We start from the raw sequence: 27574 nt of genomic DNA on the forward strand, positions 1-27574 counted from the left end.
TGGATGTTTCTCCAATGAATTAGGTGATGAAGTCAGCTTGTTTTTCTTTGGGTGGAGGTTACTTAAGTTACTGTTTAATAATGAGAAGAATGTGTATTTTCCACAAAAGCCTTTCCCACAAAAAATGTCAGACTGGCAGATTTTAAGCAAAGGGGACTTGAAATGTAACAGAATTGCTTCCCGGTTTTGGTTTATTTTCTAGTTTAGCAAATAACTTTTAAAAATTCCTAAAGTTTGAAGGTGGTAGCTTTTAAAGAAATAGGGAGAGCTATAATCTTTTGAAATTAAAAACATGGGAACAGCTGTCTCTGTTGAGAAGAGCCTGAAATTTTCAGTTCTGCAGTAGGAGAGTTTTATTGAGGTGAGACCTTGAAAATATACTCTCACTTCTTTCATAATACACAAGAAAAAAAGCATGTAAATATAGCTGCAGTAATTGACAGTGTTTTTTTAAGGATTTGAAGGTACAAATAACTTCAGTAATTTAGTATGTCCATAATCATGCACAACCATGCTGCCTCTTGCCTTGTCTGTATGTTATGCTTTTATCACTTGAAGTGTTTTTAAATTCACCTTTTCTTTGATTTTTGTGTATTTGCAGTTCTTGGTCTGCAAATAATCAAAACATTCCTGAAATGTTTTACTGTAGGTTTATGAAATTATTTAATTTTGGTTAGGATCACTACTTCTATGCCTAGAAGTAATGATTAGTCTTATTGTTCATGCTTCATTTTCAGTATTGTTATAAAAAAGTATCATACCTTTTACTGCTCTGTATTTTTGTCAAAAACCTGTTTTATTACTTATATAACTGGACTATTAGGTGTTTTGAACTTACTGTGTTTTAAATAATACTTACTTTGCCTTAATATGCTTTAAATGCCTGAATTCTAAACATTCTGTACGACCAATTGAAATTAGCTCTAATTTGAAAATCAGGAGATTTCTTGTTTAACAAAACTTTGGTCAAGTTTATGCAATGTATTAACTAAAAGGCAACATAGTAAAGCCCATACGACATTAAAAAATGGGGATACTCAGAAACGAGTGTAAAAAGCTATTGCACAATCTTAGAGTTCTGGCTTAGTACAAAAGCTCTGCTGAATTCTTCAATATATGATATTTCAGTATATAAGCTCTGTGTATAACCAGTCCCTCCTTGCCCCCATTTTCATATTTTACTCCTTAAGTAATGCTTCCAAGAAAAGTCAAGGTTTCAAAATTGATTGAAAAGATTGAACTGATTAATTTGTTAATAGAAATAGAAAAATCTGAGGTAGCTTATGTCACAAATGGGATGAAGTACTCAAAGGTACTTTTTTGTACCATTCCTAAATTCTAAAGTTGCCTTTATGACAAATTCATTTATTACCTATTCTTCATACTGCAATGGATGATGGAATGATGGTGTGAAAAATATCAAATGAAATCTATTCACAGAAAATGTGAACTACCATTTTTATTAACATATACAATAACTTCTAGCTTCTGTGGAGAAAAACGAAAAGAGCAAAAACCCGAGATTATTTGCTGCAGATTGTAAATACCTTATTACACTTAAGCATTTTCATATGTTGATAGAGTGAACTGTTTCTTATCATTCTGAAATCTTTTGTTTTCTGAAAAAAAATATTTGCTACCTAGCCTTTGGTATTCAGTGATAGTTCATGAGTCAGGTGCACCAGGTATATAGCCTGAAATTTATGAAGCTAAAAAGTTTTCTACCTCATTCACTCACAGATTTTCCCATTTCCTCACATTAATGCTACTGTTATTAACAGGACATGATAATTCTTGTCAAATTCAGTGAATTTGATTGTAATATACTTTTGGTACATATCTAAGAGATTTTTGTGTTGTAAAAATATTTTGGTACCTTCAGTATTTGAGATATCTTTACTGAAAGGCAAAAAGTGTGCATTTCTTTATTTCTTTAATGGAAATTGAATAAATGGAAGATAAACTAAACATTGTTGGCAGTAAATTAAGGTGTATTTATTAAAAATTATTGATGAATCCTGGAATATTTGCCTTACTGAGGACAAGTGATTTTATTTTTGAGTAGTATAATACCGAAACAGGTCTAAGGCTTTCTGAAACATGGTTCTAGATATTGCTGTAATATTTCTATTTCCATTCTTGCCTCACGACACTCTGGGAAAATAGTTGTACATAGCTTCTAAAGGATTGAAGTAAGAAGCTAAACCTCCAGAGAATTCTTCCTAAGGTCACCATGTAGAGATTGAAGTCTTGCTTGAGTGAACTGCCTTGCTGCTATATTTCCCAGATACACCCTGAGACTTTGTGACTAACTTCTACTGTAAGGCTTAATGTAAAAAGCAAACTACTGTTTATTTACATTGTTTTCAATGAGCATTTCCAGTAGTTTTCCTGTATGATATTTCTTATCTGAAAAAAAACATTCCATGCATTGACTTAGAAGTGCAATATCAGGGCAGATTTAACAAGCAGTCTCAAAAATTAAACTGTATCCAAGATTCTTAGTTTGTGGAATATTGTGCCATTTTTTTTTTTTTTGGAGAACTTAGAGCACTGAATTTATAGCTGGATTTCTTTAGAAGGATTTTTTTCTCTTTGATTTCTACATAAAAAGCAAAGTTTGATCAGTTCAGTAGTTAAACAGTATACTATAGCTTTGCATAGATTTGATTCAGGATTCTCCTGACACATGCAGGACATGAATTAAGAAAAATTCCTACAGCAAGGAATAGGTAGCCACCCAAAATTTCAAATACGTGCTTTTTTCTGGCATTTCACGTTTTTTTATACATGCACGTAATATCTATGCATATTTGCTTAGACCACGGGAAACATATGCATGTATGTATGTGCACCTCCATTTGACTATATATGTAGATAACACGCAAAGTAGATTTCAACTCATACATTATCTTTAATACATTTTGAATTATTTCTTTGCAGAATTTGGAAACTGATTTAGCAGAAGCTAGAGTACAAATGAAAGAGTTGCGCAGTATATGCAGTAGTTTATCATCTCAAGTGGCAGTGAAACAGGAAGAACTCTCCCAAAAGAATTGTGATGTGATCAAAGCTAAGTAAGTATTTCATTCTTTCATTACCTTTTAAATTTCAATCTTGAAAAGGCTATTCTTCCACTTACAAAGCAGTAAGGTGTTTTTGTGCAACAGTGTATTTTGATACCATTCTGTTTGGCAAGATGCAAAGCTTTTGGAAATGTTTGTGTAGAGACTCTTAGACATTGGAACAGGCTGCCCATGGAAGTGATGCAGTCACCGCCCCGGAGGTGTTCAAAAATCATGTAGACGTGGAACTTAGGACATGGTTTAATGGCGAAAACAGCTTTCAAAGGAATGTCAATTATTTTGTTACCTTTCTCGAAGACTTCTTCAGCAGTTTTACCCTGCACGATGATGTCGTCAATGAACTGCTCTGGAGCTCCACATTTCTCCAAAGCATCATCGATCACTGCATGACAAATTGTTGAACTGTTTCCATCCCTGGGGCAAACGATTAAATGTGTACTTCACCCTTCTACAGGTGAAAGCAAACTGAGGCCTTCATTCCTCTGCTATGGGAATAGAGAAGAAAGCATTAGCAATGTCTATGATAGCATGCCATTTGGCCTGCTTGGATTCCAGCTAAAACTAGAGTTCCAACCTGTCCAGTACAGCTGCACTCTTGGGTGGAGTTACTTCATTCAAGGCACGGAAGTCAACTGCCAAGACGCCATTCTCCATTTTGCTCTCGTACAAGCCAAATCAGGCTGTTGAAAAGTGAACGAGTCTTGCTGGTGACATTCTGACCTTCCAATTAATGAATCAAGTTATGAATGGTCACCAAAGAGTCACAGTTGGTTCTGTTTTGCCTGTGATGCACAGTTTGAGAAGCAACCAGCAACTTCACATCCTCTATCTCATATTGTCCCACAACTGCAGATTCATCTGAAAGTTCAGGTCTAACAGACATCCTCGATTTTCCTTTATCAGTTTCTACAGTTGCTATTCCAAAAGCCCATTTGTAACCTTTAGGGTCTTTGAAATGCCCTTCTTGCAGAAAGTAAATTCCCAAAATACAAGGTTCGTCTGGTCCTGTTACAATAGTATGTTTCTTACACTCTTTCCTAGTTAAACTTATGTCAGCTTGCAACTTAGTCAACTCTTGAGATCCACCAGTGATTCCTAAAATAGTTATAGACTCTGTCCCTTGATAATTTGATGATATTATGGTGCACTGAGCTCCTGTGTCAACCAAGTCCCTGTACTTCTGACATTTTGAAGTGCCAGGCCACTGGATGTACACATCCCAATAGATTCTGTTATCTCCATTATTCCTTTCCTCCCCCTGGCAGGAGGCAGGACATCCCTAGTTATGGGGACTACATTTACATGTACAGTTGACACGGAACCTAGTGTTAGAACTGCTGTTGGAGCAAGTAGAGTTGCTCTGGGAAACTGAGGAAGTGACAGCTACCCTTCTGGTATTGCTACCTCAGGCTCTGCCACTCTGTAGCACCCGCAGTCTCCTGAAAAGAGCAGAAGTGGGCTGACCATCTCACTTATTCACGTTTTCACCAAATTGGTCACGTAGGATTATCCAAAGACTCCCACATGATTGCCACTGCCTATTTTGGATTGGTCTAGTTTGAACTGGCCTTCTAGGAGGATGTTCCTGACAGTTGAAATTTATTTCCATTTGGAAGAGGAAGAAGCGAGTTCATCCCCCTTTGCCAATTTGGATATGGAGGTTTTAAATTCCTCCTTCAACTCTTTCATACAATCCTTTATCTCTCCAGTCAGAGTTTCAATGGCTGAGACCAAAGAAACATGTGTAACGCTATCCTCCAATTGCCTCGTTTGGTCAGTGAAATAACCACTGTAGTTTCTTGCCACAATTCTGCTTGCTAAAATACTAACATAGGAGGAGCAAGTTTAATGAGCTTCTTGGCAAGACCTGTCCCCACGGGAATTTCATCAGGGTTCAGCATACATGATTTCCATAAATTATTTCTCTCACAGCAAACTCTCTGAAATGCTTGATTCCTTCATCTACCATAGTCCATCTCTGTGGGTTCCAGGGTAAATCGTCTCTGGAAGGATACCACATCAGCACAGCAAATAAAAGGCATGTCTACAGAGAAACTTTACCAATGCATCTCCCTATATACTTGTCAATTCCACTTTCCTTTCTGAGAGTTCCTAGATGCTTTGCTGACTTGTCACCTACTACTAAAGCAGGAGCATCTGTGTTGTAGCATTTTCCCAAACAACTCATTATTGGTTCAGTGTCTTCTCTGAGATAATCCTTTCTTGCATGCCGAATTTCCTGTCTGGGTGCATTAGCTGACTGTATATAATCCTTATCTCTATTGTCATTCTTATCTTCATCATCCTCATCTTCTTCATCCTGCTGTCTCCCAGGACTCCCTGCTAACAGCCTCTGTTGAATCACCTGAAGTTCAGAACCACCTCCCTTCGTTCCTGATCTCTTAGAATCCTTACACTGTTTTGCATCTTCATCGTCTATTGGTGGCTTCACTAATTCAGCAAGATCTTTAAGACCTTCTCCTCATCATCACTTTGAACACTATCACCTTTCTCAGCTTTCTTGGCTTGACTTCTGATGTGCATTTGAGGAAAAATACCCTCAAATGTACTCTCAAAGGGGTCATCCAAGATTGGTTTGCTGGCTCTTGCCTTTGTTTTACATGGAGGAGGAGTTGGAGCTGGATCAGAAGGATCTTTTTCCACAGTAGCAACCAGCTTTACAGACACTGGTGCTACTTGGTGTAGTGAAGGCATCACATGCCCAGAATTATGCCCCCAGATACCAGCTAACTTGTCCCAACATGTTCTGGGAAGTCCCCCCTTCCACCCTCCTTTCAGGAGAGGAGGACAAAAGGCTCAGGCACCAGCCTGTCTCCTAAGGGAGTAAACAACTGCAGGCACCCATCTCAATGGCATGCCTATGCTCTGTCCATCTAAAGGCATAATTCTAGCTCCACCTTTTCTATAGATGGAAGCAGGTTGTTGGCAAGTGTGCCCATTGGCTAGCTCCAGCCTCGAGTATCTATACGTATTGCTCCATTTGTTACTACGTTGCTCTCTCCTTTTGCTTTCACTCGTTATGCAACTCGCGATACGTCCGCTGTAAGTCTTCTCACTCGCAAACATACTGGAAGCCTCTGCGAATACAGAAGCCAGCCCACCGAACTTGCCTTGAGGAACCCACAAAGGAGATCCCTTCACCAAGAGCGCTGTAGACCTGGTCAAAAGGACTGAGGGGAAGCCCCGACGAGGGTAAGCTACAACCCATAAGGGGAAGGACCTAGTCCGAACCAGGCGGTCCAAAATCTTGGCTGCAGCAATAAGCAGCCAAGTAAGCAGAAAGGCATCTTGCATAGCCCCTGCCATCCGCGGGAGAGAAAGGGAGCCGCCCACTGCAGCCGCTCCACAGCCAGTACCAGGGCAAAGCACCCGGGATTTCCCCAAGGGAAAGAGAGAGCAAAAGAGAGCCTCTCCTTTGAAGTCAAAGGCAATGACTGTACCATTGTAATTTAAATGGAAAGCAGTCGCCAAGAGAATCGGCAGTCAGCTCACCTCAAGCCGAGCTGAGGGGGAAGCATCGCGTCACCGCAGCCCCACTGAAACCCGCGTACAGGAACTGCCCACGGTTGCGAGGGCTGACCACCGAAAGAACTTGGCCCTGCTGAGCCGATCCTTCTGTCAGGGAAGCCACTCCACCCTCCCTGCAGACCACGGGAGGAAAAAGAAGCCAACTGCCCCTTCCTGCAGACCGCGGGAGGAGAAAGCAAACCTCGCCCCCCTCCCCCAGAGCTGGGAGAGAGAAAGAAAGTCGCCGCCCAAACAGGACCTGCCTCAGGCAGATACCCAGCGAGCCAGCGTGACCCAGCAACTTGTCTCTCTACACAGAAAGGCAGAATGTCTCTTTCACATGTATAACATTCAGCAACCTTCTATTCAAAGGTCCCGCGTGTAGCCGCATGATATTTCCAGCTTAACTTGCCTCGTGATAACATTATAAATATCTCTATACATAGCTAGTAGCCACAAGTGTCTTGTCGAGTCTTCATCTAGTGGACAAGCAGCAGAACTGCACCTTTCGTTCCCTTAATTAGAAATTGACTGTAAATATTATAATTGGGTATAATTGTAAATACTAAATCAGTTATGGTCTATATTATTACAACCGTACATCCAAATCAATATATATAAAGTTATTAATTGAATATTCATAATAATAATAATAAATAATTTTCCTAATTCATATTTTCATAATTCATAGTTAATAATCACCATCCTCCATCACTAATTCCCCTCTCCATGACACTTGGAAATTCACCCCTGAATCAGCAGAAGCAGTGTTACTGGGCGCTCTTTGGGACCCTGCCACCACTGCTGCTGCATTCGCTTCCATTCCAGCTGCTATGGGTGGAAGGCTCCCTGCCTCCTTAGCCCTGGTAATGGCTGCTGCCGCTGGAGTAGCTGCTGTTGCCACTACAGTTCCTGCCACCACTACTGCCACCTGCATGGGCTCTGCCGGCACAGCTGCTGGTACCACTGCCTTTACAGGCACAGCCGGGCTTGCTGCTGCATGCACAGGGGTTCCAGGCACAGCTGCCGCTTGTGCAGGGCTTGCAGAGGCAGCCAGGCTGCTGCAGCTTTTGTTGTAGTTCAAAGCAGTTTTCCCATTAACTCCTGGCTGCCTGCTACTACCTGTTGCTGCTTCAGCCTCTCCTGCCTTTGCCTCTTCCTCACTACTAGAATCTCCTGCAAGAGACTCAGATCTCTTACACCTTTTTCTCCATTTAGAGACAGAGTAATTAGTTGCATGTCTCTCTCGGCACAATGCATATTAACAGACCTATTATTACCACCACAAATATCAAATTTAAGCATAAGGAACAGACCATCTTAAAATTCAAATCACCTAGATAACTCTTAGTTTCAGGAACACTAAATTCAAGAAAGTCAGAAGGAACAGGCACAGTGACATTACCATATTCCCCCAAACCAACAGATCCAAGGCAGTAATCACCCAACCCTAACTTGTATCTAAACCAAAGGAATAGTTTATATATAATGTACCTGCTGACTTGGTCAGTCAGTGCAGAAACAAACCATATATAAAGCATCATGCTTAAGAGAAAGTATACCAAATGCCACAAACCCTGAAATAGCTTCATTTTTGCTTCCTCGCCTCATGTTGGGCGCCAATTAATATAATGCAGTGGGTTGAAAATTCCCCCCAACATAAAATTGCCAGACCAGATCAGTTAGAAATCAAATGGAGCTGTATTTACAAGCAAAACTACAATCTAAATATGAAATACAATTAATATATACAAACTATAGAATATTTCCATATGTGTACAATTTATAAACAACACAAGAACACCCCTGGACAAAGCAGGGGGCTACTAAGCTTTCTCCTCCCTGCTCCCATCCCTCCCCCTGTATACCGGGCAAGAGAAAGAGCAGAGAGCCATTTCTTAGTATTTAGCCACAGTAAAATAATGCAGCCAAAGTCAGCAAAGCCAGCAGAAGCCGGAGTGAGTATCCGCTACAGCAAAGGAAGCGAAAAGAGAGAAAATTAGTGTACAAAACTAACTTTTATGTTAGTTGTCTGTCCAATAGGATTACTTAGACCTTATCTTTATTTCCCTTTTTACATCCAGTGGTGATTTATTTACATTCTACAACTTTCTGTTCAAGATCTGCCTAAAACTACCACATGTTGTCCTTGATCTCTCTCGACAGGTTTAATTTTAAGACGACCTTCATCTCCATATACTCTGATAACATTCATGTATGCCTTCCAAGTGGTCAGCCCCTTCTGCCATGTTTTCTAAACTTCCTTTTTCCAATTGAGTTTATTCAGTAGCTTCCTGTTCAATCAAGTACTCTCCTGGATGCCTTACTTGATTTCTTTCTCCTTGGTGTGCTCCACTCTTGAGCTTGGAGAAAATGGTGCCTGAGCATTAACTCTCTTGGACACACTTACCCTCTACTGCCTGATCCTATGGGATTTTTCCAAGTAGTTCCCTGAACAGGCCAAAGTTAGCCTTTCTTAAGTCCAGGGTTGCAATCTTGCTTCTTACTCTGCATCTTATTGCATGTGGTGCTGAGCTCCACCATCTTGTGGTCACTCCAGCCAAGGCTGCCCCCAGCCTTCTCATCCTCAATTAGTCTCTCCTTGTTTGTCAATGGAGGGTCTAGTTGTACTCCTCTTCCTGTTGGCTTCTGCACCACCTTTGTCACGAAGGTATCAGCAATGCATTTTAGGAACCTCTTGGATTATGTGTGCCTGGCTGTGTAGCCTTTCCAGCAAATGTCAGGGTAGTTAAGCCTCCCATGAGAACCAGGGCCTGTGATTGTGAGGCTACTCTTAGCTGTCCATAGAAGGCCTCACCAGCTTGCCCATCCTGATCAGGTGGCCTATAATAGATGTGACAGTCACAGCTGTCGCCCATAGTAGCCTGCCCCTTAACTATTACCCACACTCAAGTTGCTCTTTATCTCCCCTGTGCAGACCACAATACATTCTAGTTGCCCTCTTACCTAAAAAGCAACCTCACCACCTTGCCTTGCTGATCTGCCTTTCCAGAAAAGGACACAGCCATCCATGACAGCATCCCAGCCACCGTGTCTCTGCAACTGCAATCAGATCGTGGCCCTTCAAACAACCCCGCAGAGATCTTTTATTCCTCCTCTTTATTCCCTGTGCTGCATACATTGGTGTACAGGCATTTCAGAGAGGGAGCTGAGCACATAGTGCTCACCCTAGGTGGGTGGAAGACCTTCTGATTCTCATGAAGACAGGTAGCTGAGGCAGTTTTGTTGTTGCTCTGATTGGCCAGGTTTATTCCTCAGCTTGGCATAATGTCTTGAGCATTGCCATTTTGGCCCCCACCCACTCAGTTCTTCAGTGTAAAGCCCTCTTAACTAAGTTGGCCAGCTTGTTGCAAAAGATCTCCTTGCCCCTACTAGGCAGATGGATTCCATCCCTCACTAGGAGGTTGTGGTAAGAAAACAACTTCCCATTGTAAAAACCAAATCCTTCATGGCTGTACCAGTCATGGAGCCAGAGGTCAATGTGCTTTATACATCTGTTTCTGGCTGTCCTCATTCCAGTGGCTGGTAAAAGGGAGGAAAAAGATAACTTGGGCCCCAAAATTTTTCACTTGTTGCTTTAGAGCATTGTAGGCTTTCTTAGTTCTGCCCAGGTTACATGTTGTGATATCATTCGTGCCCACATGAGATTGTAACAAAAGATAGTAATCCTTGCTTTTAACAAGTTGGAACATCCTCTTAACAACATCCTGAACCTTATCTCCTGTTCGGCTGGCAGATGGATGACTCAGTGCCTTTCAACAGAGAGGAAGGAAACTGTCTCCCTTCATCTGTTTTTTGGTTTTTTTTTTTTTTCTTGTGTGGTATAGGTGGATCCAGAAGTATACTCCTTCTGCTGACATCTTGGTAGTACTGTTTGAAATTTTTACAGCAGATGGTAAAATCAGTAGAAAAAGAAAGTTTTGAAGAAATACTCCAGTCCAACTTGTCCTGTAGATTAAGAGGGGTTTCTAAGCATTCTGCCTAGTGTCTGTAAAACTCTGTAAAATATTTCTGAGATGCAGAGGATGAATTTTCTAAGACCAGGAATCAGAAAATATTTACAGAATCCATCCTGCACAGCAGACGCCTTCAAGAAGCTACCACCTTTCTCTGCTGGCTTCATTTTTGCAATGGGCTTTTGATCTCACTGGGTTTGTTATTTCAGACTCCTGAAGTAGCTGGAAATTCTTTTATGCTTGTTATAGTTTTCATGTGTGCATTCAGTACAGATTTTCTGCATCTGTTTAGGCCTTGGTAGCCTTTCTCCCCAAGCCTTTCTCTTCAGTCACGTTCTTGAAGAACATTAAATCTTCCTGATTGTTTCTGAAGATTAACTCCAATGCATCTCTCTGTTTTTTAATTTAATATTGAATTAAATATTGGAATTATAGAACTTCATTTTTACTGATGAGTACTTGGTGGTGTGCGTCTCACTGGCACTCTGATTATCAAGCTGGAGAGATTTGCTTGACTCGCTGCAACCTGATCTTTGCTGTCACAGATATCCAGGGAATATAGTAGGCTTTATTCTAAATTGAATTAGATTTTTTTGCCCCTGTGTTCTTACTGGGAATGTGTCCCATGACTTGATTCCTTACATTTGGACTAGAAAGTAATCAGTCCCTGATCATTTTAAAACCACTTCTTCTGGTGCTCCCCTCCTTGCTCACTGCTGTTGGTGTTTACTTCTATGCTGTAAATTATAAGGCAGTCAGATTTCTACTCAGCCCTTATTTTGCTGCTCTGGGATTTTCAGGTTTTTATTTGCTGTGTGCTGTAAACCATTTCACAGTATCTGTGCCATTCCCCTGAGAAGCCATCATTCATAGTGTCTGTCACTGTGTTGTATTTCTAAATTACAGGTAATGGAATCTACAGATTTCCTGAATTACCCCAAACCCTCTTATATTCCCTTGGTAACAGGGGTAGCTGAGATACTCAGAATCCCAGTGCATTCACCAAAAGCATAGTGTTGAAACAAAGCCAACACCATCACCTAAAGTGGTGGGTGTGATGAACATTAGCTCTGTTTTCAGATATAGCTTCTAAAGTGATAGTAGCTACTCGTTTACATCTCTTGGAAGCTACAGTTTACTCTTACACAGTTGATATGTGCAGGACATAAAGCTTTTATTTAATGTTATCCTCTAAGGACAGGAGGAAACTTCAAACTTACACCAGATTTGGGCATCAAATCTATTCTAAACAGGAGTGTGAATGTTAAATACTGCTATTGCCAGGAAAAGGAGTCAAATCTTTGAGTTTTACTGCAGTCCAGTAAAATCCACTTCACGTAGTGTCAACCTGTTAATATTTAAAACAAAATCTAAGGTTAGCATAATCTTACTTTAGTGGCTGAAATGATTTAGTTATGCTCTTCTATTTTGCCTTGAGAAAAACCTGCCTGTTTTTTGATAGCAGAATTTTCCTAGTGATTTTAAGATTGCACCTCAATTTATGTGCATTTCTGTGTTTCCTATTGGTCTTGAGATTTTAGATTAGAAATAGATTAGAGATAGGTGGGGTTTTTTTCTCATTTAACACTTCTGTGTTAAATGGAGTTACATACTCTCAGTGTGTTAGGCTATAACTGTTTATGAGGAGGGGTGAAGAAAACATAGACCCAGTAGGTATTTCAGTTTTAGTGCTTAGCTGAGAGACTATTGCTTTTTTTATTAATTTTGCTTATGAATTTGTTTGTGCTTTTAGTCAGTGTACAGTATATCAAATTATTTTATCAGTGTGTGCATACATTTTTGTACATAGATACTACTTGTATATCTGCACTTACACATCAAGATAAAATTTGTAATTTCATGGGTAGCTGCATGTATTTCTAAATATGTAGGATGCATATATAGGCACATGTTTTAAATGCTACTTACTATTTTTATTATATCCAGTTTCCAGTTTTTTATTATTTCTCCTGTTACATACTTGCCTGAGAGTATCATTTCATTTAGGACTTGACATTCATATCCTGTTGCAGTGACAGGCAGGTGTCTATCTTGTGTGTAGCAGTTTGCTGATTGGAGTAAGAATGTTACTAGATATTTTGATCAGAAACAAATTTTTATCTTGTAACTGTTTTTCTAATTATCACGGGATTGATTTTTGTATACTCTGTTTAAGCTTGCTGCAAGCAAATTAGTAACGCAGAATCACTGAGTGGCTGGGCATGGTAGAGATCTTTGGAAATTGTGTAGTCCTACCAAACAGTATCAGCTACACAGGCTACCCAGGATACTGTCTAGTTGAATCTGATTATGTCCAAGAATGGAGACTCTATGGCCTTTCTGGGTACCCTGTTCCAGTGTTTGAGCGTTCTTACATGGTGAGAATGTTTTTGTTACATTTAACTGTAATCTTATGTAGTTCTTATTTGTGCCCATTGCCTCTTTTCTTGTGACTGAGCACCACTGTCTGTCTGCATTTTCTTTATAGACTTGCATCCAGTACTTATAGATGTTGATAATACTCCTCTGAGCTTTCCCTTCTCCAGACTGAACAGTCCCAGTTCCCTGAGTCTTTCCTTTAGGACAGATGCTTCAGTCCATTCACCATCTTTGTGATCTTTCCATGGATTTAATCCAGTTTGTCCATGCCTCTTTTGTATTGGGGAGCCCAGCAGTGGACACAGCACCAACACGTCTTACTACTTCTGAACAGAGGATCATCTACAGGATCACTTCCTTTTTCCTACTGGCAACGCTCTCCTTAAATGCCACAATGGCATATGACTGGCTTATGATCAACATTAGGGTTCACTAGGATCCCCAGGACGTTTTCTGACAAGCTGCTTTCCAGCAGTTCAGCCTTCAGCCTCTGCTGGGGTTATTACTAAACATGTGTTTATTATTCCCCCAGGGCAGTAATTTGTACTTCCCTTCGCTAAAATTTATGAGGTTCTTGTCAGCCTATTTGTCCAACCCACTTTGCAACCCATTTGTCCAGCCTGTTGAGGTCTCTCAGAATGGCAGCACAAACTTCTGGTCAAACAACCTCTGGCCTCAGTTTTGTGTCATTAGCAAGCTTGCTGTTGTGTACTCCTTCCTGTTGTCCTGTTCATTAATGAAGATGTTAAAAAAGTATTGCCCCCAGTGTTAGCCTCTGGAATACTCCACTAGTGCCTGGCCTTCGACTGGGCTTTGTGTCACTCATCACAACTTTAAGGCCAGTAGTTCAGCCAGGTTCAAGTCCACCTTACTGTCCTCTTATCTGGTCCATTACTCCTCAGTCTGTTTATGGGCATTTATGGGAGACAGTGTCAAAAGCCTTACTAGACTGAGGGAAATACCCATGGCTCGCTCATCATTCACTGAGATAGTCATTTCATCAGAGAAGGCTTTCAGATTGGTTAGGCATATTTTCCTCTTCGTAAATTCAATACTGCTCTTGTCCTCTTCATTTTCTTGTCCTTTACATGGTCCATCACTTTCCCAGGGATTGAGGTGAGTCTGACTACTCTAGTTTCTCAGATCCCCCTTGAACACAGGAGTAGCATGCTTTCTTCTAGTCTTCAGGAACCTCCTCTGATAGCCATGACCGTTCAAAAACTGCTGATCATCTCTCAGCACTCAAAGGTGCATCACATCACGTCCCATGAACATATGTCTGTGTGGTTTAAGTGTTTCCTGATCTGATCCTCCTTTAGTGAAACTGAGCCACAGGGACTTGGGATTACTGAAGGTGTTACCTTGAAAGACAGAGCTGAAGAAGGCATTGAGTTACTTTGGCCTTTTTAATATTCCTTGCTTCTGGAGGCCCTGCTGGTTTTGGTAGCAAGCCCACTTTATCCCTTGTCTTCATTTTGCTTCTGATGTACTTACAGAAGCCTCTTGTTACCCTTCATGTCCTTCATCATATTCAACTCCACAGAGATTTTTGCTTTCCTCACCTTATCCATGCATGCTCAATGTCTCTAAATTCATCCTGGTCTTCTGTCCCTACTTTTGCTTCTTGTACCCTTGGTTTTTGCATTTGAATTTAGTCAAAGGAGGCCTTTTTCTTTGTTTCTAAGTATGAGGTCCAGCCATGTCTTCCTTCATCAACCTGTTCCTCGCTTGTGGCAAAAGGTGGTTATCCAAGTTCTCCAGAAACATCATGGGCTGCTTTTGCCCTGTTCTGTTGCATCTCCACCATATATTAGAATGATTCAAGTCCCCCATAATGAAAATTGCCTGCAAACATGAGTCTTATTCCAATTTTCTGAACCGGATTTCATTCTTCTTCCTGACGAGAAACGATCAGCAAGCGTCCACATTGGTCTGCCCACACCAGACTCACATGCTCTCAGCTGGCTCATTGCTCATCCCAAGGCAGAGCTCCATACATTTACACTGCTCTTCCACATAAAGCCTGTGGCACATCATAGAGAGCCACATCTGGCAGCAGGTCAGTCATGTGAGTTAATCCACTTTGTCTCTGGGATTCCAATGAGCCCTGCTGTTGCAGACAGATCTCTGATACCTCCATGAGGACATGCTGTATGCACTTTAACAGCAATTTTAGATGGGCACCCAGCTGTGTTTATTTCCCAGGAAGACTCTCTAGAGCTTCTCCCATTCTGATGTCCAGTCAGCACTCCCTTATTTATGTACATACGCTAGAGCATGTGCTTGCTGAGCCTTGTTACTTTGTTAATCACAAGGTCTTTCCTCTCCACACAATCTGTGCACTGTGCTTGCCAATGTGGGTCACAGCTCCTCACATGTTACTTGGTCAACACCTCTGTCCCCCACAGTTCCAAATTTACAGTTTCCCCTTACCAAAGAGAGCCTGTCCATTATGAAAGGTGTTTTATTCTATGAGTTTAGTTGTGTTTCACCATCAGCACTGAATAATTCCTGATAAGATTAAGCATCTTTTCCTCCTTCCTGTGTAAAAATGAAATAGAAAGATCCTCTTGTCAATTTACAATATAAAAATAGCACCTCATTCATAAAGAGAATCAAAGCAAGTGTGTTGTATAACTGCAAGTTAAATGCAGGGGTTGTGTTTTTCTGTGTCTTGTTATTTTTTCTGATTGAAAGTATTTTGGTTTGTGTAACATTTTGCTAAAAAAAAAATAAGCAAGTTGTGATATGTGTATGAAGAATAAGTTTGATTTTTTTTAAAATGAGGCATAATGGAACTGACTGAATTTTCTTATATTCAAAAATCCTTGAATTTGGCATGAACAAACATGGTAACGTGCTCTGCCTGTGCTGCAGCTCTTGGGTGGCTTCAAGGTTTAGCTTCCACCTTATTCTCTCTTCCCATACTGTCGCCTTTATAGTATTACTCAAAGCCTGATAAAGTCAACAAAAATATTCCCATTGACCTTAATACGCTTTGTGCACAGGCCGCCAGAGAACACATAATACTGTATATTCTCAAGTGACAGACACAAATAACTAAACTCATGTTTGCATACAAATTGAAAGGCAGCAATATAGCAGAGTGGTCTTGGCAACAGTTACTACCAACATTTCCAACAGTGTCCAAGGATTTAATTTTATCCTATGATTTTCCCTTCTACAACAAATAAAGTAAAGATCTAATTGGAGAACCTATGCAACATTAATATAATCTGGGTTTTAACTGAAGTGCAAAGATGTGTCATTTTCTACTATATACCGTCATCAGTGCTTTTCTGGAAGACAGGGGGCTGGAAAATGCCGGTATATCAATATGTCCTTGTTTTTGCTTCTGCGCTTGTGAACAGTCTTAAATTGGTACATGTAAAATACATACAGAAGCTCTACTTTGGTCCACATATTTAAATTTTCTTCTTTATTGACCTGTTCACAGGCTTTTCTAAACAGTGCTTTTTTAAACATTAAGTTCTCTGACTCTGCTATTTCAATTTTTATTAAATTATTCAGCTGTACCTTTAGTGAACAATCAACATATTAAATGATGGCATATGTCTTAAGAAATGCTGTTTTTGAGACTTCCCTTAAAGTGATGTCTTTGTCATTCTGTGTTTTTTCAGGAAAACATAAGTAAGTTGGTATCACTTTTGTATGTTTGGCATTACCTTTTGTATGTTAATTTTTGCCTGGCCATCTCTAGCAGTATTATAAAAATGTAGTGAGACCTCGTGTTGCAAATTATAATTTTAAGCACAGGGAAGGTGCCTGTGTGTTGGAGGTTAACAACAAAATCTTCGAGGAACTAAGGAAAAAATTAATTGTGTCATAAATTTGTATTCAGTAATAAGTAGTAGGTAATACTAGTGTGAAACATGCTCATGAATTAAACAGGGAATTAAGCAAACAATATGTAAAAAGGGATTATTGGAGTCAGCTGAACTTTTAACTTGTTACAGAAAATGTGCCGAGTTTTCAATAACTGTAAGTCAATAACTTGCTTATTCATAAGTAAGAGTTAATGATCTTCCTTTCCACCTTACAAGTACTTTCAGCAATACAGTAAAATTCTCAGGCAGACTGACTATACTAGTCCTGTCCTATGGTTGTGTTGCAACATGATTCCTATTATTTTGTTTATAGAGCTTTTATTATGTTATATAATACACACCAAAATTTACTTACTTTGCTTGTGTTGTTGCAACATGCTGAAGGTACAGAGAAAAATTTATCAGCAGGCATACTTCCTGTGTCTAGGGAATAGATGCATTTCAGAAGAGACTCACTTTACACATACTATGTATTTTGAGAAAAGCTAGTATTTTTTTCTAATTTTTAAAAAAGTAAACTTATTTTACAGTCCATGTGTTCTAAATATTTTACATTTTGACATTGCTAAAGAGTTAACTGAATATTGATTAGAAAGTGTTGATGCAGGAGTGAAAATCCATTTATTTTAGAGCAGTTAGCGCATTAGAAGGAAATTGAAAAGCATTCCATTTCTAAACTTAACTGTTTTGTAGATATTTCACCAAAGCATGTGATAAATATTTTATATGTAACTTCTAGTGTTTATAAGGCAGTTGACAGAAAACTAAATGAAAATAGGAAGCTCATTATCTACAATAAAATTGTTTGAACACAATTTTTTCACAGAGGTCATTGTTGCTCTTTATCTTAATTTTTCTTCATTTCTTGTTTCACACAGGAAGGAGTTACAGGAACTACAGAATCTTTACAGACAAAACGTTGAACATACAACAGAGCAGGCAGAGCTGATAAAGGAGCTTCAGGCTGTCAATGCTGATACACAAAAAGTACTGAAAGACCAAGAGGCTGCTCATACAGCTGAAAAAACATCATATCAAAAAGTATGTTGTTATGCTTTATGATCACAGGGTTCATTTTAATATCTATCTGTACAGTATCAATGGACAGAGTAATCAAAGCACTGCATGGTATTCTTCCTTTAGATCTTTGAGTCTTTATTGTTACCAGAATATAGTTGTCAGAGTAATGCTTTATTGGCCTAATTACATTCCAGCCCCTTAAAAATTAGAATTATTTGCATCTGAAGAAAAATAGGAATGAATTTCCAGGAATATAAATTTCTTCATGTAATTTTGCATTATCTGTATTTTGTTGCTTCTTCCTCTCTTAGAGTTTTTAATTAGTAAATCCTGCAATTTGTTTCTGGTAATTTAGGGGAAGATATTCCTTTCACTTATAAATACTTTGTGTGAATCTTAAACACTATTACAGGTTTAAGATGCAAAAATGCACTCTATCAAAATTAACTCAAAAAATTGCTGCCATTGTGGCTTTTAAAACAGCTTAACTAATTAAAAAAAGTTTAAACTGTATTTACATTTACAGAACAGATTAATTTTTTTGATGAATATGAGGAGAAATGCTAACCTTGAAGAGCAATTACATGTGCATTACTCAGAACTTCTCCTTTGAGTGTAAAAAATTACATTGGTATGTTTTTCATCTGTAAGAAACACAGAAGAAATGTTTCCTAGCTTTATAGAAACATTGAGAAGGAAGAAGGCATGGAAGCTGTATATAGAGCTCTCATGTACCTTCTACCAGTCCTGGAACTGTTTTCTGAAACTATGTATTGTCAGTTCTTTCTTAAAAAGAGTTGTTGCCCTTTTATTGTCTTACTTGGAGTACATAGTTTGTAATAAAATACTGAAACTAGACTTAAGTCAAGCCAGAATCGATAATGGGTTTCTAAAGATGTTTGGTTAACATTTCATGGCACATAGTGCCCAGCACATTCTTGTAGACCTTATTCTGCACAAGTTTATCTTTGGCTGCAGTGATGATAGACAATAATGCTATAACCACAGAGCTACAACTTCCATCCACGTTGTTCAGAACGTATACAGGGCAGGCGGAGCTCTATCTGTCTGAGACATGACAAAATAAATTACAGAAATTAAAAAAAAAAACAATGTAGGTATTGAGATTTGCCATTTCTTTCATTCTTCATTCTGCAGACAGTGCTGCAGGTGTTAAATGGAACATTTGGTTCACTTTAAAAAAAGACACTAGTGAAAATAATGTGAACTCTCTTCATTAGTGTTTATAAGACCATGTTCTTCATAATTATGTAGCTCTAGGGGCAAGCTACGTCTAAGATAGGCTTGACTCAGTATTCAGAATTGCTTCAATAAACTGCTTCACATTTCTTGGTCTGTCTTACCAGGACTTGAGATTTCTGCTCAGCTGATCATACATGAAGAACAAGAATAAGAATGGTTTGGTTTTGAAAATAAATCCTTTTTTTGTGATAGCTGTCAACTACTTTTAATTCTCAGATGACCTAAAATTTGCCAGTTTGGGGTGGTTTTTTTCCATCATGAAGGGGTGAGATTTGCCTTTTAAATCAGCAAAAGCAACTCAAATATTCTAGTAAATTACTGCTGTGGAACTTAATATGCTGTCTTTTTGTGAAATTTAAAAGTACCTAATTCATCTGGAAAAAACCCCAAACCTGTTCTTTCTATATTTTATAAAAATATGTAATAAAAAGTATATATTATAAACAAAGTTAAAAAAAAAGTTAACACCCTGCCCTGCAACTAACCAAAGGAAAAAAAAAAAAAAACAAAAAAACCAAAACCCAGAAACAAAACCTTCATAAAGTAGAAACCTCATACTTGACAAAAGCCAAACATTTTAAGTTCCCCAAGTCAGAGTGGAAGAGATCTAGTAAAGTTTGTGGCAAATCGTGTCAAGAGAGTTTCAGAGGCGAAAAAGGAGTTTCTTTGTCATGGAAATCTTGTTATGATCCTGGACTTCTGATCAGAAGACCTATATAATTGTAATTGCTCCAAAGTAACATGTATTTTCAAATTGTGAGATACGTGGTTTTACTCAAGTCACAGTAGGCCTGTGACCATCTATAAAAGAATACAAATTCCTATTTTTCCCTTGAATGAGAAAGGCAAACTATTGCAGACAAGTATAAGTTCTGTTTGTCTTCCATGCCTTGATAATACGCAGGCTGCAATAGCTCGATAAGGTTGTGTCAGCTATTCTGTAAATATATTCACAAAGGAATATTTTCCTACTGCTCCAAATGGCATTGAGCATATCTATGTGTGCATCCCATGATATATTGCCCCTTAAAGCAAGATCAATGACCTCTCCACTAGTGGTCAGATAGGCAGTATATGCTATGTCTCAGGTAATGTGGTTGGCTCACACGTACCAAGTTCATCTTAACAGTCTGCCATTTAGGAAGAACCAATCTTTGTCCTGATGTTAATGTGTAATATGAAACAGACTAAATAAAAGAAAAAACATTTCTGATAAACCAGATCATGGTTATAAACTTGCACTGGATTATATGAAAATCCATGGGGGACCACAAATTCTCTTCCAAGTCTAGCTGTAGTGGGCAGCATACACATGTGAAAATCTGTATTCTTTCTTATCAAGTTGCATTGTCTTGACATACTGCTACCTTTTTTTTTCTTAATATAAGTATGAATTTTAAGGGTGCTGTTCTACAGTTCTACAGTAACTGCTTTACATGGGGCATTTATGGAAACAAATTGGCATCTATTTCATATTGCAGCTGTAGTTCTCATTCTAAAGGGTAGGGAATATTTTTCTGAAATGTATAGCATCTGTTTTAGTGGTCCTAAATGCTCTGGGGACTTCATTCCTGTGCTGATTTAATGAGACTCAATAGATTTGTCCTCACCACCAATTTCAAGGTGGAGAGACTTCAATCAATACTAGGGATAATAAGACAAGAAGAGATTCTGAACTCCTTAGCCAGCTTATCACAGTTTTCTGAAATTTACAATTTAAGACCGTTGTTTTTATAATGCAGTACTTTCCCTTGATCTAGTGTGGCCTTTAGGTTCCTTGCTAATCATACTGATTTAAAAATTTCATAGTGGAAGACCCTTTGGAGAGGTGGAAATACTGTTATGTGCCATTGAATAGGAAATTGCAATTCATGTCCTGGAACTCAGCTCTCAAACAGAGAATAGTGTGGAAGATGGTACGTTTAGTATATGTCTGTGCTCAATAATTACATTTTGGACGTAATTAGAAAACACAGCAAGAGCTTTCAATTATGAGGTGTTGCTGACGTCTGCATCAAGTGCACTGGGAAGTAAATAAAACTAGGATCGTGTCATATGTATTTTTGGATGTTGTGGTTAATTTCATGCCTGCAGTTGCCTTTGCTAATCCTTTCTCCTGGCATCAGTTTGTAGAGATACTTTGCTTTCATTCAGGCCTGTGAAATTGTAACCAGAAAGTCAAGTTACTGGCTTTGCCATCCTAAGGTTAAATTTTACCACTTCTAGTCTCTCTTTTTTTTTTTTTCCCTTTTCAACAATCTATAAGTATAGTAAAAATCACATAAATGTGGTTGGTTTCATATAAGTAGCACTGAATTCACAAATTCATGAATCCAAAATAATGTAGATGTGTAAATGGTAATCACTATAAAGGTTCTCCCTAAAATTGAAATGAAAAATGTACATCTTTCAGACATGGTAAGAGCTGAGAGAAGCTAACTGTCCGCTCAGATTTGCTGAAACCCATATCTGTAGTAATGAATAATCATTTTGATAGTCCATGCACTTTGTCTGTGAAAGCTATGAGAAAAACCTTCTTTCCTATCACGTGTAAGCAGGTATTAGAATAACAGCTTTTCTTCTCCTGGAAATCCTAGCTTTGATCTGGCATTTCTAGGTTACTTGATGACATTAAACACACCTAGTGTTTTAATTAAGCTTTCTGCTCTAAGTAACTCTTCCAAGATCTAGTAAAAAGTCTATTCTGGTAAAATCAGTTAAATCAATAGAGGGGAGGGAATTGTTAGGGTAGCTGAGAAATATGGGATATTTTATTTTTTGTAATTCAGCTAAGTTACTCTTACTTCCTGCCTGATAAATAATGCTGTTGTGTTATATAGACTAAATTTATTACAGGGTACTGATTTCAGGTACCTGTAATCTTTTTGTACTTGTCTTTAAGTATCTTCATCTGTATCAGTCTGTGTTGCATATCACAGAAAGGACAGCTCTAAGTCATTAGAAAGAAATTGCCAAAATACATCAGTACAGTTCTTTTTGCAGAACAGCAAGTCTTTTGCTGCTACTTTTTTTTTTTTTTCCAAAAAGCAACTTCCACAAAATTTATAAAAGATTATTTGAAATTCTCCCTTTTTTCTTTATATCTTGTAAACATGTTTTTTTTTAAAAAAACTATCTCTTCTTGGAGATTAAGCAATTTAATGGGTAAATCTCACGTCTTATTGATATTCATGTACAGTCAAGATTTCAGTCTTCTTTTCTGTGAAGCTTGCTAGTTCTGAGATAAATAATTTCCAGTATTTTTGTCTTGCTTTTGGATTTTCTACTCAGTATTCTGTCTCTGGTCCTTTGTTCCTCATTTTACATCTTTTCTCTCTACACTTGACTTTCTGTATCTTTATTAATGGTAAAACTGTTTACTGTGTTGTACAATGCTGTACGTTCTGGACTGTGCTACTGCAGTGTGATTAATCCAGAGCCTCTTCTAAAACAGGGTCAGAAATTAGCAGAAAGCACCAAAATAATCTAATAGAATCATAAAACCCCCAAATAGTCTGGTATAAATGTTAAGCATATATTTAATCTACAAAACAATGTATAGCCATAAAAGAAAAGATTGAAATTTAGAAACTTTTTTTCCTCTGCAGAGTGGACAGAATTTTCATGTTGAAATTTCTTGATGTTAAATAGCTAAAAAAAAAAGAAGAAGGAAAAGACAGAAACAGTCCTACAAATGTTGAATAGAATGTTAAAAAAAAAAACCTCTCATGGTAAAAAATATATAAAAATCAATTTAAGAGGTAAAACAGTGAGGATGTGATTTTCTGCTCAGCTAATTTTAGCTGATTTTATACTTGAACTCTGTGTATTGCTATTTTCAAAGCAGGTAAGGTTGGAAAAGTTTATGCACATAAAAAGACATGCTATTTGTCTTATCTTGACAAATGCTGACTACTAGAAATACCTATTAGCTGCCTTATGGGATGTGGCTGCCAGCTAGGAAAAAAGTACCCTATTTTTGATGCTGTCCATTCATCTTACTAGGATGTTACTGTTCAGGTACAGTTGCAACCTCTAAAGTGCTGCTAGTCACAAACCCAGCAAAATGTCATACCAGTATTATCTAGCTAATGAGCTTACATAGTTATAGCTCAAAGTACCTGTATCTTGATGTCTCAATTGTTTGGAAGGACATTATCTAAAAATGAAAGTTTTTGATAAATGAGCTGTTTATTTTCCTATGAAATTCTCACAGATTTCTGTAAGAAATTGGGTAGTCTTGAACTTGTGTTTATAGAGATTTTAGCTTTCTTAAATATGTAAAGAAGATTCAATAGGCCCAAAAATTTCCACGCAGAAGTTTAGACTTGAAGTAATTCAAAATAGCAGTCAATCTGTATTTCAGATTATTTTTGCCTGAGAGACATGATCTCTGATCTGCTTTGGAAAGAGACAAGAGATAATTCACTGTGTCCTAAGTGGATTTTGAGAGTCTGTAGAAATAAAAAATGATAGAGAGGTGGAAAGAAAGGGAAACTGTTTCCACATTTTTCATGAAGTATTAGGTATACAGTTTCCAAATCTAAAAGTTAGGATTGTTTTTCAAAGGTTTAACTTTTAAGCAATGCAAGCCACGTAAAAGGAGAAAGAAGTGTATCGTTTAAGTAAAGTTGACAAGACAAAGGGTAAGATGGAGAGTAAAATAATGTTCTTACAAGTAAAATTATTTGTGTCAGTTCCTCATACTTAAAAGCATTATTGATAGATTTGGTAGTTCTGAGTTCCATAGATAATGGAATGGTAGAAATGGATTTTGCGAAGCTGACAAAGTACATACTTGCCTTCTACATGTTACTGTGTGTTAGAATAAATAGTGGAAGGGAATATTGTTTATTTTGAGGAAAAAAGGGCAATCGAGGGAATAAAGGACTGAAATGAAGAGAGGAATATATGCTTTGGTAGTAAATTCATAGAGTCACGCATTTCCTTCAGAATCTGTCCTGTTGTTCAACTACAGGTTTATTTTTCAGATTTTTCAGATTAATTTTTTTGTAGTAAGAGGTGATTTTTTAAAAAACAGTTTGCAGATGTTTATGTTGAAAAAAGAAGGGTAAAACATAGTCTTAGAGTGGGCGTCGGAGTTCTCTAACACTTGCAATAGAAGTTCTTTGTCAGCTAGATGGCAGGTACTAGTAGTTATTGCTTAAATCTAGTTATAGAAATTGTTTGTATGGAATCACTTCTAAAGCGATCACAGAACGTATACAGTATTCTGGTTTCAGCAATAACAGTTGAGAAACAGCCAGAGATAAGAACTTCTAGTATAATCTGTGGGATTTATAGTTAATGTTAAAAAAATTTCCACAAAATAATAATTTAAACAACCATTGTGAACTTCATACAAAGTGCAGCAGGCATTAGTGGACTCACTGTATTGCTATCCAAGCTACATTAAAAATCTTTGTTTCAAAAGTTGAAAATACTCTATTAAAGACAAGAATTGTATTTAGTGTTCTTGCTTTTTATTCACAGGACAGATGCTTCAATTTTTGCCTATTCTCAATAACAGATTTTTTTTTTTTTAATTTTATATCTATTGTATTTTATGTAAGTTGTTCAGGAAGTGAAATAAATCCTGATTTTTAAGGTGTCCATTTCTGTCCATAAATGTCATAAAGAAGCAGATGAAACATATAATATTCTGAAGTGAGGTGCGTTTTTCTGTAAAAACTTACTTCAAACAAATCAGTGATTGTTACAATAATCACTGTTTTCAAACGTATAGAGTGTGGCAGGAGGATAAGAAGGGTGGAAGAACATAAAAAAGAGAGGATGATCGTTGTGGATAAGTTGTTTAAAATATACTTTATCTCCACCTGTACTTATGTCTGCATTGTTTTTTGTTTTCCTCCCCTCTCAGCTTTATAATGAATTGACTTTATGTTTTGAAACTGTTAAAACAAGTGAAATTCAACTACAGCAAAGCTGTGCATCTCTTCAGGATCAGTTACTTGGGAAAGATCAAAATATTTGTCAGTTACAAGAACAACTTCAGCAGGCTCGTGATGCTTTAAATGCAGTACATCAGACTTCTTCAAAATGTAAACTACTGGTAAGTCCACATCTAGAATAATTAAAGTTGTTTCTTCTTGTTTTAAATGAAGCTTCTGTACCAGATAGTTTTAAAGAAAATTGCAGGATGGTGGTTTCATTGTTAGTTGGCTAGATTGCACTTGTTTTTTTGTTTGGTTGATTTTTTTTTAAGGAAAGCTGTACAGGACAGCTGCTGCAGTAACATAACTGTTTCTGTGGTTGCTAATAGAAGTTACTTCACAAGTAAATCCTGCCTGGGAAAATACCCAAGTAATGGTGTCAGTATCCAAGAAGTCTTTATGTTCTCTAAGATACCAAAGATAAAAATAAAGGTGATTTTGTTCCTGGAAACAAATTCCTAGAGAAAACTGGGAATTGTCTGTATTTCCTCTGTTAAAAAGGAATATGCTGGTCCTGATTTATTCCCTTATTTCTGACTATGCAACTAAACTTTAGATCACAGATCTAAAAAAAAAAAGTATTATGGTGGGTTTGGAAGGCTTTGACATTATCTACCCATGATGTTTTTGTAAACTCTGTTGCTTACTTTCATCCATAGATTTGACAATGAGATGTACTCATACATTTCAGTTTTGCAAGCACTCTCTCCCTTTATTAAACAGAGAAAATTGTTAAGGTGATAATGCTTGTTAAATGCAAAACTTCATTTAGTGTGGGTTGGCAAGGTAGATCTGTAGTTAAAGATTACATTAATGAGCCCAAAGGAGCTTGATTGCAAAAAAAATCCTATAATGTTTAATTCCTTAAATTTTGCATAAATAATAATCTGCTGTAAAACAGAAAAAAAATCACAGAATGCAGTATCTCCTGGATGTTATCGTAGAGGTCATTCCAGAGTTCATGTTCTAACTGTATCCAAAGTATTATTAATCGTAAGTGCCTTAACTTGTATTTTGTATGATTTTTAAAGTTCCCCTTAATTTAATGAGTCAAATTTTGGTTTCACAAATGATAAAATACATTCTTTTAAGTCATCTTTTTTAGCTGTTAGAAATGTTTACCTCTTGTTACATTTGTGACCTTTTTCTGAATCCTAGAAATGTTTTTTTTCTTTTTAGAAAATTTTAATGGATTTTTTTTGAAACGTAAAATTAGTTCCATGCTGTTTATTCTCTAAACACAGCTTTAGATCATAGTCTTGAATACTCAAGACTGAATTTCTGAGTACTTCATTCTATTGCTGTCATCTCATATTATTCTGAACAGACTTTTACATTTTATTTTGGCAGATTATTTAAATTTTTGTATCATAAAAGCTTTCATTATATCTCTGGATTATATTTCATGAAGCTAAGAAGGTCTTTGTTTTCTTCGTGAAGTGATGTAGAATGCTTTCCTCCATGTACACTGTTTATAATGTATAACCTGGATAATGTGTGACATCTTACTATACAGACATGTGGTATCCCATGTGGACCTGGTGTAAATATTTGGCATTGGCTTTTGTCTTTATTATCCTGAATAGCTAAGTAATATTAAAAAAAATTTGCTACTACACTGGCTTCCTACCTTTCTATATTTTTGAACAAGTGTGACACCACAGGTGACTCAAATCTTTCCTACTAATTGAAGTATGTATTGCCATTACTTACTTCTCACAATTAAATCAGTTCTTTAACTGAAAGATTTTTTCTGTCCTTAAAATGCAGCATTTGGATTTCCTTAAGAGCTCCTAGTGTGGAGCTTGGCTGAAATCCATTTTAAATCAAAGTACACAATCTTATTCTGACCAGTTTGTTTACTTCTTTAGGAAATTTCTAAGGTTAAAACTAAGACTCTTTTAGAAGCTAGTGACTATCTAGTGATACAACGTTATGCTTGGTTTCCTTTGGATATTTTAAATGAATCACATTCACTGTGGGTAAATTGCTAGTACTGCTTTTTTTAATTAATTCTGTGTTTCCTTGTAGTGGCTTCTGAATTTGAAGTACATCGAACAGTATGCTCCACGTAAATCATGGAACCAAAATTAAGCAGTCTTAAATTACTTAATGGTGAACATAGGTTCAAATAATTATTTTCCTGTGGCCTTCTGTTGGCTTTCTGCTATGTTTCTCTTGTGATCCTGTCTCAGTCTTTTACAGTCTGACACTCTTCCCAGTTTATCTCAGGGAATATACTTGTGATTCAGAGAATTCTTTGGTTTTGAACTTTTTATGCTGTTGAAATCTCATTGTAGTCAGACAAAAATTAGTTTTATATTACTTGCTTCATTATCAAGAATATCTCAGTTTATTTCATTATGGATAAAATATGCCTCTTCTAATGTTGTAGTCCTAGTCTGATCAGTGTGGCACTTGTGTGAGTGAGGGCAAACTTTTCGTTGATTTTGTTTTGACTATTATGGTTATGTGTGTGATGATGAATTGAAGTCATGCTTTACAGTAAATTTCTATTT

The 27574-nt window shown here is 37.5% G+C and overlaps 1 protein-coding gene across 1 annotated transcript in view; it reads left to right on the top strand.

Annotated features, from left to right (window-relative positions):
• CNTLN (centlein) overlaps positions 1-27574 on the top strand; it is a 318217-nt gene that overhangs the window by 163805 nt on the left and 126838 nt on the right. Inside the window, 3 exon segments of the mRNA XM_054397579.1 lie at positions 2944-3077; positions 17697-17859; positions 24983-25174. Coding sequence (XP_054253554.1) covers positions 2944-3077; positions 17697-17859; positions 24983-25174 — 489 coding nt within the window.

The sequence above is a fragment of the Indicator indicator genome, chromosome Z, assembly GCF_027791375.1.
Source record: "Indicator indicator isolate 239-I01 chromosome Z, UM_Iind_1.1, whole genome shotgun sequence".
NCBI classification, from domain to species: Eukaryota; Metazoa; Chordata; class Aves; order Piciformes; family Indicatoridae; genus Indicator; species Indicator indicator.